The sequence below is a fragment of the Acytostelium subglobosum genome, assembly GCF_000787575.1.
Source record: "Acytostelium subglobosum LB1 DNA, scaffold: scaffold32, whole genome shotgun sequence".
Taxonomy (NCBI): domain Eukaryota; phylum Evosea; class Eumycetozoa; order Acytosteliales; family Acytosteliaceae; genus Acytostelium; species Acytostelium subglobosum.
Genome location: NW_012236501.1, coordinates 239,104 through 254,541, shown reverse-complemented (window position 1 = coordinate 254,541; position 15,438 = coordinate 239,104). Strand labels below are relative to the sequence as shown.

Sequence of the window (15,438 nt, the reverse complement as noted above, 5' to 3'; positions counted from 1 at the left end):
TCAGCTGACCGCCTAACGCTGATCAGCTGACATCAGTTCGATCAGCTGACTTTGACTCAAAATTATCCAAAATCCATATCACTTCATCCCTTCATCAATCCATCCTATATCCATCTATCAACCCCATCGATCCTGGATCGTATGACTCCAGTCACTCCTGTACCTTATCATATTCCTTCATCCCCTCTCCCTTCCTTTCCCTTCCCTACCCTATCCTCCCCTTATTTATTAAAAGTAACCAATAATGTTCCGACTCCTACTCCTCTGACTCCTCCCAGTCTAGACTCTAGACATGCCCAGGCAATGAAAGACAATGTTCACTGGTTGTAGACTGACCTGGGGGAGATATTGATGATCACTTTAAATGTGTTTACACCAAAAGGTGAAGTCCTTACATCAATCCACAGCCCATTAATGTCATTGGGTCAAACCCAAGATCATCTTCAGACCCCGATGATGACTGTTGACGTGTTCGGATTGATGGATGAATCATGCAACAACATTCATCCACTGCCTCCTCCTCAACACCCCCTTTCTACAACTTCCAACATCATCGATGTTTAAACTTGTCGGAGCTCAACATCCAACATACAGCCCAATGTTAAGAACTCTCCTGTGCCTCTTCCCAACACCCTCTGGAAAGTTCAAGATACTTTAACATCTATGTCTTGAATGAGTGAGTGAATGAACATTAAGTCTCTCCAGGACTCTGGCCCGACACGAGAATGTTCACTCACACATAACAGGAGTGATTCACTCCATCGCGTTTGTTAGACATGATTGTCCAAATGGTAAGGTCATTGTTTGATTCAATTGTTTACCTCATGCACCCCCATTGTTCACCTTCCTCCTTCCTCTCTTGTCTACTCATGCGTGAATGCATCGGAATTATTATGATAATATCTTTTTAAAATGATAATATTTATTTTATAGAGTATCCTAAAAAAGAAGCATGTTGTCATTGATTGAATGATTACCTATCTATCTATCAATCACACAAATCATATCATGTGAAAGTCTGTTCGATGGGCCATGCCCCCTGCCCATTCCATCAAGACAACAGCATCATCATCATTTGCAATGCCTGCAAACACGTTGTGTGTTTTTGGGAGATTTTCAAACGAAAAAATATCCGACTCGATAACAACCACCTTTTTGCAATTGCGACCTGCAAGCAGGTACCCACGAGGCCTGGTTCGGGAGCCCCGATATCCCCATCAAGGTGTTCAATTGCACATACACACAACTTGAAACTAGATCTATGTGTTCTGTTCTGTTGTTGTTTTTTTGTAGTAGTATCCTACCTGTCTATCTCTCCATCTCACTGCCTCAATACCATGTGAGGCCTCTTGGGGCTAGCGGGCATTTACTCAACTTTGTTTGATGCTAAAGGCGAAGAACATTCATTTTACATCATCTTCATCATAACAACTAACAACAACTACAAACATATATATATATTTACAAACAAGTAATAATATTGGTTTATTTGTTTATTTGTTTATTTGTATTATTATAAATTTATAACATTATAACATAATAATTAATTATTGAAATAATAATAATAATTATTTGAATTTAACTTACTATGTGGATGGCGAATCGACATAGTGTTGCGATCCAAGTGTTGATCTTGGTCGTGTTGGCCCAATGTACTTTGGGATTTATATCATCGGGATTTATTAGCACAACTGGATGGTCAGGTGGCAGCACTGGTGGATGGACAGGCAGTAGTACCACCACTGGTTCCAGTTCATCATCAACATCAAGAGGATCATCAATTGATAGTGATGGTGAGTATACATACCCCCTCCACTTCATGGGATCATTCCAAACTAACATCATATGATCAATCAATCAATCAATCATATAGCTTGGAAGGTTTTGAATGGAATTGCTAGTGACCTTGGATTCAAATGGGGTTCCTCGGGATCAGCAGCATGTGGCGTATATGGAAACAACAATGGACAAGCTCTACAATCATACATTCAATGCAGTGATGACAAGAGATCAATCATTGGTCTGTAAGTTTTAGAACTATGATGCCTGGCGGAATCATTCCAGGACACACTCACTCATACTCACACAATTCAATCATAGTACATTCCAAGCTGCACCATCTGGATCATCAAACGGATGTCCTGGATTGAAAAATAATGGCAAATACATCCTTGATGGCGACTCATGGAAGGAGTTCCCATCCTTGCAAAGACTGTATGTATCACTCAACATCAATCATTCAATCAATCAATCAATCTAACCCAACCACCCAATCAAATAATCAATTACTTCCAGTACTTTTGTGGATGTCGACTTCTCGAGCACTGTTGAGGAGAATATCTTTGATAGCTCCATGCCTAATTTGGTCAGACTGCACTTCTCCAACACTCAATATAAGTGTTATAACAATTTCGCTGCTGGCAAGACATTCTCCAAGTCCATCGTAGACTTGTACATTGAGAATGCCATTGGTACACTGCCATCATTCACATCCGACAACAGGATTCAATATTTCGGTTTGTTCCAAGGTGACAAGTCCGCCCTTGCCTACACGCTCGACACTACAATATTCACAGCAAACTTGGCTGTATAGTAAGTACATGGATTCATCACATACTCTCCATCGATCAATCATATACTTACACTCAATCAATCAATCATTTTTTAGCAATGTATACATGTACTCTACACCAACCATCAAGACGACTAACCTCGATGGTGGCAAGTTGTTCGCCGGTACTAAGCAACTGATTGACTTGTAAGTGGCCACCAGTGTCTGGAACATTATTGCCATGTCTCACTTACTAACCCATGTCCAATCAATCAAACTAATCAGCCAACTCTTTGCACCTGGCTTGTCTACTGACTTCTCAACATTCTACAATCTCCCCAAGTCCATCAAGACATTGTAAGTATTCCAACATGGAACCATCCCACTCAATCATACTCATACTCATACTCAAACTCAAAACTCAAACTCAAACATAGCAAACTGGCAAGATTGCAATTGATCAACACAGTCTTCCCAAAGATTACTGATGTGACATGGAACAATATTACAACATTTGCACTTGAGGGATTGGGCTTCACTGGCACAGTCGACTCACAGTTCTTCTTTGTTCCAGGTTTGGCCACATTATCATTGCGCGACAACCCCTTGCTAGAGATGAGCTTCCCTGCCAACATTGGCACAGCCGGCCTCGTCTCCACACTCATCCTCTCCAACACCAGCATCTCTGGTCAGATGCCCACCGACATCATCGACAAGCAGATCCTCACCCGTCTCACACTCACCAACGTGCCCAAGATGAAGGGCACCAAGCTGCCAGAGTCATTCCTCTGTCTGCCCCTGTCATACTTCACCGGCGAGACTGTGCCCGCCTACCTCTTTGACGACTCCACGTTCACCAACTACCAGGGCGCCAGCACTCCACGCAACTGTGTGCCAAGCATCACCGCCATCTCGCCAAACCCCATCCCTAGCAACGCCACATTCTTCACCATCACTGGCAAGAACTTTGGTGACAAGCCCAACATCCAGATGTCAAACGGCGACGACTACTATGTGGTCAACAGCATCCCGCTCGGTGCCAACTCTTTGATGTGCAACACCCCCGTCTTCTTGCAAGGCGCCGGCTTCCTGACACTCGCCCCCAAGTACAGCCCCAACGCCACCAGCATCGCATTCTCATTCGCCTCCCCAATGATCACGTCCATCTCGTCGCCATCCACACTTGGTGGCTGGGTCACATTGACTGGCTTTGACATGTTGCCATACATTGGCAGCCAGAACCCCCCACAGACCTACGTCAAGATTGGTGCGACCACATGCTCAGACATCAGTGTCATCAAGCCATTTGAGAAGATGATGTGTCGCGTTCCCGCCGGCACCACATCCAATGTCGAGGTGGTCATGTCGATCAAGGGCCTGTCCAACGACTTGTCCGCCACACCACGCTTCTTCTACCGCGCACCCGCCGTCCAGACATCCAACGCCGTCACCGCCGGCGCCGACACCAACATCACCCTCACCGGATCCGACTTTTGGAACGACGTCTCCATCATCAACGTGACCGTCCACTTGGGCGCCAACACATCGATCGCCTGTCCAGTGTCATACGTCAACCACTCGACCGTCGTCTGCGCCTTCCCCGCCACCGCCTTCATTCCAGGCACCCACAACATCCAGGTTACCGTGGCCGGCCTCGACTCGCCCGCCAACAACCTGTTCTCCTTCTACGACGAGCAGATCTGTCCAAATCACTGCGGTGGCGAGAGTGCTGGCGTGTGCAACGTCGGTTTTGGTCTCTGCAACTGCAAGCGCACTGCCGGACCCTCTTGCTCTGAGGGCTCCATCGACGTTGTCCTCACAAACAACGCCACTCTGCCCGGACTCAACATATCTGCGACCAACCAACCCACCTACCTCTCCGCTTACCTCGTCTCTGTCTACGAGAATGGCGCCGAGACCATCATCCCCTCGTGGAAGGTCAGCGCCAACGGCACCTACACATGGGCATCTGGCTCGCGCCAGATCAACGTGTTCATGACCGCCAACAACGCGTCGTCACCCCCCGTTCAGGTCGGCGAGGGCAGCAACCTCAACGTCTTTGACAAGACCTTCTCGTACCAAGTGCAGTACTCGTCAGCCAGCGCATACACCAGCCTTCAGTTCAAGTTTGCCCTGGAGGCCTACCCCCGCGAGTGCGCCACGCCACCCGTGGTCGTCGGCTACCCAACGATGGGCTCGAACACCTCGGCGCACTGGCTCACGCTCACCAAGTTCAACACGAGCTGGTTCGCTCGTTTCCCTCAGGTCGCGTCGGTCAATGGCGAGGGAGGCTCGCTCAGCAGCACGATCATCAATCAAGATGGCCTGGGCATGCGTGTCGTCTCGGACATCTCTGGCGCATCGGACGCCGAGCCCATCTCATCGGCATCGTTCGTCTTTGACTTTAGCGCATTGACGTCGACTGTTGGCCGCGACCTGGATGTCAAGTCGTGTCTACCCACCAGCACCGACAAGCCCGTGCAACCATCGAGCAGCGACAACAAGTGGAAGGTGACCGTTGGTGTCGTTGTCGGAGTTGTTGGCGCGGCAGTCATTGCTGGCGCCTCCATCTACATCTTCAAGCAACACCGTCGTCTCGAACAGACCAAGTCTCTTCTCGACAAGAAGCTCAGCGAACTCAATCACAACCAACTCTAATAATAACAACAACAATCACACAATCACATGATCAATGTCATGACATCCGAACCGAACCATCGGACATCCCATGTTCCCACCCATTCCGCATCTCATCAAATCGCCCACCAACACACCGCCATCAATTACACACACGCACAACATGGTCCACGAGGACTCAACCATGAATGTACCATTAATTAAACCAAACAAATACACATGATCATACACTCACTCCACTCAATTATAAGTACCCTATGAACATGTTGGTCTTGATTTACACAGTTGTCCACACACACACATGGTCAATGATACCATTCATTGAACATCCCGTGAATGGAAGAAGTAGCCCATCATTCTATCGAATGTAAACATTGGGATAAATTTAATCATAAGTATCTTAAAAAGTACTACCGACCCGAGGTAATTCAGATCACATCAATTCCGTTCAAAGAAGGATATGTTGGTCATAGACACGATCAGATTGATCAAAATAATCAATCAAGGGGGTACCCTTATTCCAGAATAGAAGCCAATGATTGTGTGTGTTCCCGTGAGGACCGCGAAAAACCCCACCAAAGGGCCTAGGCCCACCCATTCGCAATTTTTGCTGACCTTTGATCAACCTTACAGCCCACCTAGTTATGTGGGCCACTGATCCATCCATCGAAATATCTCATGGTTGTTGCTAGTAAACAACTGCCATTGTTCGACCTCCGATGATTATGCCCATCATAAACATTGGGGAGTGTAGTTGACCAAGGCCTAGGCCATTCATCAAACATATTCATTGATCATTAATCATAACCATTTAGTTGTAAACAATACTTTGTTGTAATATTATATATATATTTAATAAATTGTACACTATCTATTCAATCAATTCAATCAATCAATCAAATTAATTAAACAATGGCGCCAAAGTTGACTATGTTGACTTTGTTCATTGTGTTGTGTGCGATGACAACAACAATGATTGTGGTGTCAGCAGATGACTTTGGATCATTGGAGATACTATGCTTTGGTCTGAACATTATACCATTCCATCGTGCACCATCATGTTCTGATCAGAACAACAGGAACAATGCCAATTCATACTGGTCTATAACATGCAAGGATGGATCAGCCATTGCAATGTAAGTGTTCATGATCATGCCTGTACTGCACTACACTATTCATATCTCTAACCATGCCATACCATACAGGGAGCTTGGTTGTAACAATCAATTTGCAAGTGGCAATGAGGAATCTGATTGGACAAAGCATTTCCCCAATCTAAAGTCATTGTAAGTGGCCTTGTTGATCACTCAATGTCACTCGATCACTGACCCAATCAATCAAATGATCAAACTAGGTCCATAACATTCAAGAACAACAAGTTCATCCTTCCAACATCTTTGTCAACTCATCCAACTTTGTCCAATATGTAAGTTCCAACAATGATCTGATTGCCTGGAATCACTCCATGCTGATACCCCACCCTCCATCAATTCCCTCCACCAAACAAGTGACTTGTCAACAGATGGAATCATATCTATTGTTGGAGGTGATTGGAGGAATATGAAGAATCTTCAGGCAGTGTCATTGGAGAATGCACAATTGATACCAATACTTCCAAACTCAACAGAGACAGTATACATTGAGATCAAGGATGGCACTCCAAGCAGTCTATCACTAGACACAACAGTGTTTAGTAGCAATCTTCAATCATAGTATGTTTCACTCACTCAATCACACCGTCTCATTCACTCAACCATTACTTACATACTTTAATATCACCTCTTAGTTATTTGGATACCAATGGCAAGGCAATCACTGCACCAAGTTTGTTGCCCATCACCTTCCTTCAGGGCGCCACTAAACTTCAACAGTTTACACTCTACGCTGATGGCACACCAATGGATCTCAGAGCATTCTTCAATCCAACTCCAACATTGACTGAACTGTATGTTAGATCCTTGGACACACTGTTGATGTTCACTCACTCACACAATCACTCAATCACTCAATCAATGTAGTACTCTTGGTGGACTGGCACTTGTGAACAATACTTGCCCAACTCTTCAAGAGCTTGGATGGTCAAACATCATAACTCTGTAAGTTGGTAACTCATTCATTCATTGGAACCATTCCTTGAACATTACTAACACGAATCACTTCATTCATGTATACAGAGAGTTGGATGAAGTTGGACTCACAGGATACTTTGGAGACATGTTTAACCTCCCTGCCATTCGCTCATTGTAAGTCTCATGTCCAGGAACAAGCTGTGCCAGCGCCATACTCATCACCCACTCACTTAGGTCGCTGCCCAACAACCCAAAGGCTTGGACAACTTTGACTGATGGTATTGGACAATCAAATATTCAGACTTTGAACGTCCAGAATACAAATACAAGTGGTACTGTTCCATTCAATATATTGAGCAAGTCAATCACTCAGTTGGATATCAGAACAACTTCATTGAGTGGATACCTTCCCCCATCATTCCTCTGTCTCCCACCCGAAGCAACCGATCCAAACTCCAAGTCCAACAGGAAATACCTCTTTGACAAAGTCTTCCTCAACTACAACGCAACCTACATTGGCAAGTGTGGTATGTATCCCATCTGCACATCACTGGCTGGAACTATTCCACTCACTCACTTACAATCAATCACTCGTCCTTCACTTTAGCCCCCGTCATCACATCAATTGTACCATATCCAGTTCAGGTCAACTCGACAATCACTATATTTGGCGAGAGTCTGGCTATTGTGCCAGGATATTATGAGCTCAAGATGAACAACTCGCAGGGAGATGTTGCCTCACTCAACTGTGTGGCCTCGGGAACAACATCTATCGCTTGTACCAATGGCCAGATCCAAGGCGCCGGCATGATATCCCTGGCAATCAAGGTCGACCCCATCGCCTACGCCTACGCCAACTACACCTACCAGTCCCCTCTCATCACCTCGGCTACCCCATGCCCTACCCTGGGTGGCTACATCACCCTATCGGGTTACGATCTAATGGACCCAGTCGGACTGAACTCTGACGACACTGGCATCACTGTTGCTGGCAAGCGATGCATCCACGTCCGTGTCCTCGATCCATTCCGCAAGATCACTTGCTACTTCCCCGCTGGCATCATCTCGGACGTCCCCTTCAACTTCCGTGTCAAGGGACTCGGTAACACAGATCAGAGTGTCAACTTCTTTTATAATCGCCCACTTGTGTCGGCATCCCGCGCTGTGTTGCCCAACACCGACACTGTGTTCACCATCTACGGCTCTGACTTTTGGAAGGATCCATCGGTGGTCAGCGTGCAGATTGGCGCGTCACCAAACCCCATACCATGTCCAGTGCAGTCGGCCAATCACTCGATCATCGTCTGTGCATTCCCGGCCACTCCATTCCAATCCGGAACACTGAATATCCAAGTGACTGTCAATGGACAAGTGTCTCCACCCAATAAGCTATTCCAGTTTGTTGATGAGAACATCTGTCCAAATGCATGCAGCAACAATGGCTACTGTGACGTCGGTGTCGGATACTGTACATGCAGCAGCAACACCTTTGGTGCCGACTGTTCCAAGGGTATGTTATCAAACCCTCGCCCTTACCCTAACTCCAACCCTTACCCTAACCCTCGCCCTCCCACGAATTAGAACCCATCGCGTCAGACTCCGCATTCGAGACTGGCACTCCAATGTTGACTTTGTCATCATCGAATAATAGGACAAGATTACAGGCATACTTGTTGTCTGTTATTGAGAATGGAGCTGAGACTTTGGCACCAGCCAATTGGGGCCTGGTCCAGGACAGCAACATTGCCACATACAATTGGTCGTCCAAGATGAATGTTGTCATTCGCCGTAACAACGCCACGGGCTTCGACCTGCTCGGCGGCTCCAACAACTCATTCCCCGCCCACAGCTACACATACCAAGTACAGTACCAGAACACCATCTACGTGTCGTCCTCGGTGCAGTTCCGACTCGCCGTCAAGGTCGTGCCCGATGAGTGCAGCACCAATGTCAACTCCAAGCTGGCCTTCCCCATGCCATCCAACAGCACTCAAGACAAGTATGTTCACTGGTCCCAGCTGACCCAGTTCGACACAGAGTGGATGGCGCGCTACCCACAGGCAGGCGCAATCAACGGTCAGTACGGCCAGGTGTTCTCGTCGGTCGCCGATGCCAGCCACGGAAGCTACCTCGAGCTGCTTGTCGATGTCATTCCAAGCACGCCCAAGCAAGATGGAATACGCACGGCTGTAGTATCATTCGACTTTGCCGCCTACACTGCCAAGAATAACAGAGACCCAGTAACCTCTTGCACATCTGGTGGCGGATCATCAAGCAATGGATGGAAGATTGCCGTCGGTCTTGTCGTTGGCATTGTTGGCCTAGTCGTCATTGGAGGTCTAGCATACCTGAGCTTCCGTCAACATCGCAAACTCGAGGCCACCAAGAGTTTGCTCGATAAGAAGCTCGCCGAGATCAACTCCAACTTGTAATACTCCCCCCCTCCCTACCTCCCACCCTCTGGAATCATTCCATTCACTCAATCAATCACCTGATCACACCCATGCCTTTGGTGTTTGTCCGTCCCATAAGTTGATCAACTTCCTCGAGCTAGCAACACCCAAAGCAGCTTCCTTGCACGCAAGGCGCGACACCAAAGGCAAGCCATGTCATTAATAATAAACAAACAAACATACCGATGTGCACTCATTCACAATCAAACAATCAATCAAGGTAATAATATTATATATATATGTTTATTTGTCTCGGGACTTGAGGACAAGGCCTTGGCCTCGCACACACTCACACATTGATCAATCAATCAATCAATCAATCACTTTCTGCGACGAGTACCAAAGCTCTCATCCATGGCGCGTGTCTTGGCGGTCTTGACCTCTTGACGCAACTTGGTCAACTTGTCGACGAGGACTGCATTGTCCTTCTTGGCCAACTCCTCGGTGATGGTGGGTGCGACATTCTTGACGGGCGCGTACTGGATGGTGGACGTCTTGATGCCCACATCGGCCTTGCTCAGCGGGATGTTGAAGAACTTCTTGACGGACACCTTGCGGAACAGCCAGTTCTGTAGGATGAAGATCAGCGAGTTGACGCACCAGTAGATGTTGAGGCCCGCGGGGAAGGTCAGTGTGAAGAACAGCGGGATCAGACACAGGCCGCCCATCAGCGTCTTCATCACGATGTTGGTGCCCTCGGTGAAGGTCATGCGCACACTGATGAACTGGAAAAATGACGAGAGCACGGGCAGCATGTATGTGGGATCCATCGCCGACAGGTCCCTGAACCAGAGCATGCCGCCCTGGCTCAGGTACTGCGGGAATTCCATGCAGGCGTTCCTGATCAGCACAAAGAAGTATATGTAGAAGGGCGCCTGGGCGATGGCCAGACCCATCATGGAGAGGGGCGACACGCCGTTCTTGGCCGACAGCTCCTGCTGCAGCGCCATCAGCTTCATGCGGCCCTCCATCGTGCCGTCGTTCAGGTATGAGTTCTTCTCCATCTCCTCGCGCACGGCCATCATCTTGACCTGGTTGCGCTGTGTCTTGACCGTGAAGGGCAGAAGCAGCGTGCGCAGTATGATGGTGCCCGTGACGATGCACAGCCACCACGGGGTGCCGGTGGACACGGCGAACTGATTGACCGCCTCGACGATCGAGTCGTTAAAGTTGGTGACGGCTTCGATGATGGGGTTGGGTGGGGGTGGTGGCAAAGAGGTCGTGATCGCGTCCACCAACTGATGTGACACATTGACCTCGGCCACCGAGTTGATTCCCTCAGTGTTGATAGGGTTTCCAAGTGAAAGGTCTGATGTTGTGGTTGTGTTTCCAGTGGTGTTGCTGTTGCCTGTGTTGCTGGGCGTGGAGTAGTATCTCACGCCAAACTTTGAGTTTGAGTTTGTGTTTATGTTTGAGTTTGAGATGTTTGTGAGACCAGTGATCAAGATGAACTGTTGTTGTTGATGTGATGCTGATGATGATGCACCTCTGAATATCGATGAAATATTTGCTTTAGTCTTGAGTGATGGTCTATGATTGAAGTGTGCAGCAGCTACAACTGTTGCCACAGGGTTGTTCTTTTGGAACAATGCTGATCTGAGTATGGACCTATTAAGTGATTGCATGTTATATATATGTTGTAGTAGTAGTCGATCGTTTCATTCATACAATCAGATGATGATTATTATTATTATCAAACACACACACGAAGGCCTCGGTTGGGGTCTTTCAAAACTCTGTCAAGTCCCAAATTAATTCAAAATAAAATGAATCAAAATTCAATTTTGACACTTCACACTGATGTGGGATCTACTTAATTTATGGGATTGATCATATTCGAATATTTGTCATCGCATTGCTTGGTTGAATGAATATAAGTAGATACAACTATGATAAACTATACAACTTGTAGCTTGCTACAATATACCAAACATCTTAGATTATTACCTCATTCAAACATTATACATACTCGACGACAACATCATCAATATTCAAGTAACAGCACAAGTCAACAACAACAGAAGAAGTATGAACTTGTTGTAGGTGTAGAGATACATGCTCAGATAAAGTCAAAGGAGAAGTTGTTCTCAGGTATGTAGTACATATCTCAACTCGACTCAACTTAACACGTTCAAACTAACTAACATTGGTTGTAAAGATAGTTTAAATGTAGGCAGTCTAGATGGATGTATAGCAAATAGTAGAGTGTCTTATGTTGATGCTGCATTCCCTGGAACACTACCAGTGCTCAATCAGAGATGTGTAGAACAATCTATAAGGACAGGACTTGCCATTGGTGCCAGGATCAATAAGCGATCATCATTCGATCGCAAGCATTACTTCTATCAAGACCTGCCACAAGGATATCAGATCACTCAGTACTATCGTAAGTCGGTTAATTGTAGCCAATCCATGTTCATCAAGCTTACATTGATCAATCAATCACTTCCTGGATCATCCCAATCACTCATTGATCTCTCAATCAATCAAAGAACCAATTGCTACTGAAGGAATTATGATGTTGAATATGAAGGATGGCTCAAAGGTACCAATCAATATATCACATATACAGATAGAACAGGACAGTGGCAAGTCGATACATGATCAGAGTCCCAGTCATACATTGGTCGATCTGAATCGTGCTGGTATCGGATTGATGGAGGTGGTCAGTGCCGCCGACTTTAGGTCCAGCGAACAGGTGGGCCAGTACATCAAGCAGTTGCAGCAGTTGATGAAACACATTGGCAGCAGCGACGCGAATATGCAGTTGGGCGAGATGCGTGCCGACATCAATATAAGTGTGCGACCAAATCGCCCGAATGAGCCATTCGGCACTCGTGTCGAGCTCAAGAACATGATATCAATCAAGGCGATCACTGGCGCCATCGACGCCGAGGCTGCGCGCCAGATCGACGTGCTGGAAGCGGGTGGCCGCGTCCTTCGCGAGACAAGGGGCTTCGACCAGGCAAGTGGCCAGACATTCCACATGAGGACAAAGGAGGACGAGGTTGACTACAGGTTCTTCCCCGAGCCCGACCTGCCACCCCTCATCCTCAGCGACGATTACATCGATTCCATTCGCAACAAGATGGTTGAGCTGCCCGACGCTCTCAAGAGTCGACTGATGCGCGATTATCAGATTGCCGAGCACGAGGTTGACGTCTTGGTCGAGGACCGCGATGTGGCACAGTACTTTGAAGCAGTTGTCGCACATGGAGGCAAGCAACGAGCGTCAAAGAAGGTGCTGCCGTGGATCCTCAAGGAGATGTTTGAGTGGCTAAACTCACGCAATGAGACCATTGTGCAGAGTCCCGTGTCGGTTGGCCAACTGGCAGAGTTGGTCGATCTGATCGATCAGGGATACATGTCGTCGAGGACTGGCAAGGAGATCTTTGCGCGACTACTGAATGACAACAAGCAACAACAGAGTGTAAAGGCGTTGGTTGAAAGTCTGGGACTGTCACAAATATCCGATGATTCGACATTGGATCAATTGTGCAAGACCTTGGTGGAGGCCAATCCTAAAGAGGCGCAAGACTATCGGTCTGGCAAGCAGCGCGTGTTCAAATTCTTTGTTGGCGAGATCATGAAGCAGACCAAAGGCAGATCGAATCCAGAGAAAGTTAATCAATACCTCAAGAAGTACCTGGACATATAATATAATATAATATAATTATTGGAGCGAGATTGATTGATTGATTTTATTGATTGCTCAACTGGATGGTTTGGCGATGTTTGTCCTCAATGGTCCACTCTGAGTATGTGTGTAGAGACGAGGTGATGACTTTTTGTTGAGTTGCATCTCTTGAATATGCCTCCACTTAAACTCTGGCAACAGGTTGAACAATCCAACTTCATCAATCTTTCCAACTCTCCATGCTTCGATAGAATAATCACTTTCTTCATGGAATAAAGGTAATAGATGCCAGCTATTCCGATTAGTTATCACTTGATACATGAGACCTTGAATTTTTAAAGCCAGTTCCAGGTAATTGGTTCCTTCAATATCATCAAACATCGGTATCATGCTTGCTCGGAAATATTCCAATACCATTGACAGCATCCTCTGGTCTCCAATGGCAATGGCAAAACTGGCGATTATTTGAATGTTTCGCCAATAGTAGATTTTAACTTTTCCACTATCATCACATGTCATTGTCTGTAGGAAGGTCACTGGATTGTAGCCAACTAGCCTGTCAAAGAGGAAGGGAGGTCGGCAAATACCGAACTCATCGGACATTATGAACTTGAACATCTCCTCACTGCCAGTGAATGGATAAGAATCTTCAGGTCTTAGTCGGTTCTCTATATTATTGACGAACCTAAGAATTCTTAAACCCTCTGCTCGATCGGCATGTGACATGCAGTGATAGACTTTGCTTGATAAATGGCTACTAGGATTGTGTGTCATGATAATGATCTGCTCCAGTGTTCCTCGTTCACTGAGTATAGTCTCGTTTCCTCCAGATCCAAGCAAGCACAACATTGAATAGTTTTGGGTCTGAATGATATACTCGATGAACGACCCTGTGGCCAAACCGTACCCATTGTAAAGAATGGCAAACATCTCTAGCATTTGGGACATCGATGCGGATGCTTCATCGTCTTGTGCGAGTATCTTGGCCCGTTCATCATCAGTCCGTACACTCATCCAATAATAACTGCTCTCCAGAATGGTCCTGGCCTCTATTCGACACTTGGCAATCTTTTCCAAAGTCCTCTTGTGAATTAGGTTGATATCCTTTGACCTGTGCAATTCCCTCTGATCCTCACCGATGTCCAAGAATTCTTCGACTTTGTGCAATAGCCTTAACAACTGTTGGGTGTCCTTCAGTCGGTCAAGCATCGATTCAACATTGGTCAACTCTAAAATCGTCAATGGATAATGATCGATCGAGTATCTTGGCATCTTCACTTTGGAGTTGCCACGCATAAGTTCATCGATCAGGTCAATGTCGCCCGTGGATATCAATGCCGAGAAGTTGGGCCATTCCAAGACTGCTACCCGCATGGCTGCCAGTGACTGATCTGACAACTTGATGAAGCGGCGGATAAGGGCAATATTGTTTCTCTTCAGGTACATTTGTGCATGGGGTAGTAGCTCAGACTTGGACACATATCCATGTTCAGCCAAAAGGAGAGCAAGTCCAATATTAAAATTGGAATGACGTGAGATTATATTGGTGATCAGACCAGTGCGGTCGAAGCAGTGAGGCTCCTTCTGGTCCAATAACGTACAGATCACATCGGTATGGCCGCCACGCAATGCACCTAACATCAAACCATCCTTGCAAAAGATGTGACGGTAGTTGTTGTAGATTAATTTGAACACGTCCATGTCGTCCAGTGTCGTGACCACATACTCTGCGGCGTGATAATCAAAGTGCAATGGCAGGCCACATTTGATACGGTCGCGCAACAATCCAAAGAGTCGTCGTTCACAGATGAACCGCACTTGGTCAAAGTGATTGTAACGATAGCGCCATGCATTGCCTGGAGTAAATTGACTTGGTAGTTTATGTTGTAGTAATTGTTGTTTAATACATTCAAATTGTTTGAATCTTTGTTGTAGTTGTTCATCAAAGTAGTTGTCAATCACATAATATGTTGTGTCAACTCTACTTATATCAATTATATATTTGATCAATGTACGATTCCTCAACACCTCAAGTATAGGTGCTTCATCATCAATCAAACATTGATGTTTCCTTTTGATACTATTCATTAT

At 46.3% G+C, this 15,438-nt stretch overlaps 5 protein-coding genes across 5 annotated transcripts; 3 read left to right on the top strand and 2 right to left on the bottom strand.

Moving 5' to 3' along the window:
- Positions 1-1,588: 1,588 nt before the first annotated feature.
- Positions 1,589-5,209, top strand: SAMD00019534_114170 (hypothetical protein; the record flags this gene model as incomplete). The annotated part of the gene is made up of 7 exons (XM_012893421.1): positions 1,589-1,793; positions 1,874-2,024; positions 2,101-2,214; positions 2,296-2,592; positions 2,669-2,758; positions 2,837-2,908; positions 2,989-5,209. 7 exons carry the CDS (start codon positions 1,589-1,591, stop codon positions 5,207-5,209), a joined length of 3,150 nt encoding a protein of 1,049 aa, XP_012748875.1.
- Positions 5,210-6,160: 951 nt separating this feature from the next.
- On the top strand, positions 6,161-9,689 carry SAMD00019534_114160 (hypothetical protein; the record flags this gene model as incomplete). Its single annotated transcript, XM_012893420.1, has 10 exons — positions 6,161-6,324; positions 6,394-6,474; positions 6,543-6,614; positions 6,697-6,900; positions 6,975-7,133; positions 7,207-7,284; positions 7,363-7,431; positions 7,492-7,784; positions 7,865-8,767; positions 8,839-9,689. The coding sequence occupies 10 exons, from the start codon at positions 6,161-6,163 to the stop codon at positions 9,687-9,689; spliced, it is 2,874 nt and encodes a 957-aa protein (XP_012748874.1).
- Positions 9,690-10,030: 341 nt separating this feature from the next.
- Positions 10,031-11,335, bottom strand: SAMD00019534_114150 (hypothetical protein; the record flags this gene model as incomplete). Its single annotated transcript, XM_012893419.1, has 1 exon — positions 10,031-11,335. One exon carries the CDS (start codon positions 11,333-11,335, stop codon positions 10,031-10,033), a length of 1,305 nt encoding a protein of 434 aa, XP_012748873.1.
- A 242-nt stretch (positions 11,336-11,577) lies between these two features.
- SAMD00019534_114140 (hypothetical protein) lies at positions 11,578-13,368 on the top strand (the record flags this gene model as incomplete). Its single annotated transcript, XM_012893418.1, has 4 exons — positions 11,578-11,618; positions 11,707-11,801; positions 11,869-12,096; positions 12,203-13,368. 4 exons carry the CDS (start codon positions 11,578-11,580, stop codon positions 13,366-13,368), a joined length of 1,530 nt encoding a protein of 509 aa, XP_012748872.1.
- Positions 13,369-13,733: 365 nt separating this feature from the next.
- On the bottom strand, positions 13,734-15,048 carry SAMD00019534_114130 (hypothetical protein; the record flags this gene model as incomplete). Its single annotated transcript, XM_012893417.1, has 2 exons — positions 13,734-13,801; positions 13,935-15,048. 2 exons carry the CDS (start codon positions 15,046-15,048, stop codon positions 13,734-13,736), a joined length of 1,182 nt encoding a protein of 393 aa, XP_012748871.1.
- Positions 15,049-15,438: the final 390 nt, after the last annotated feature.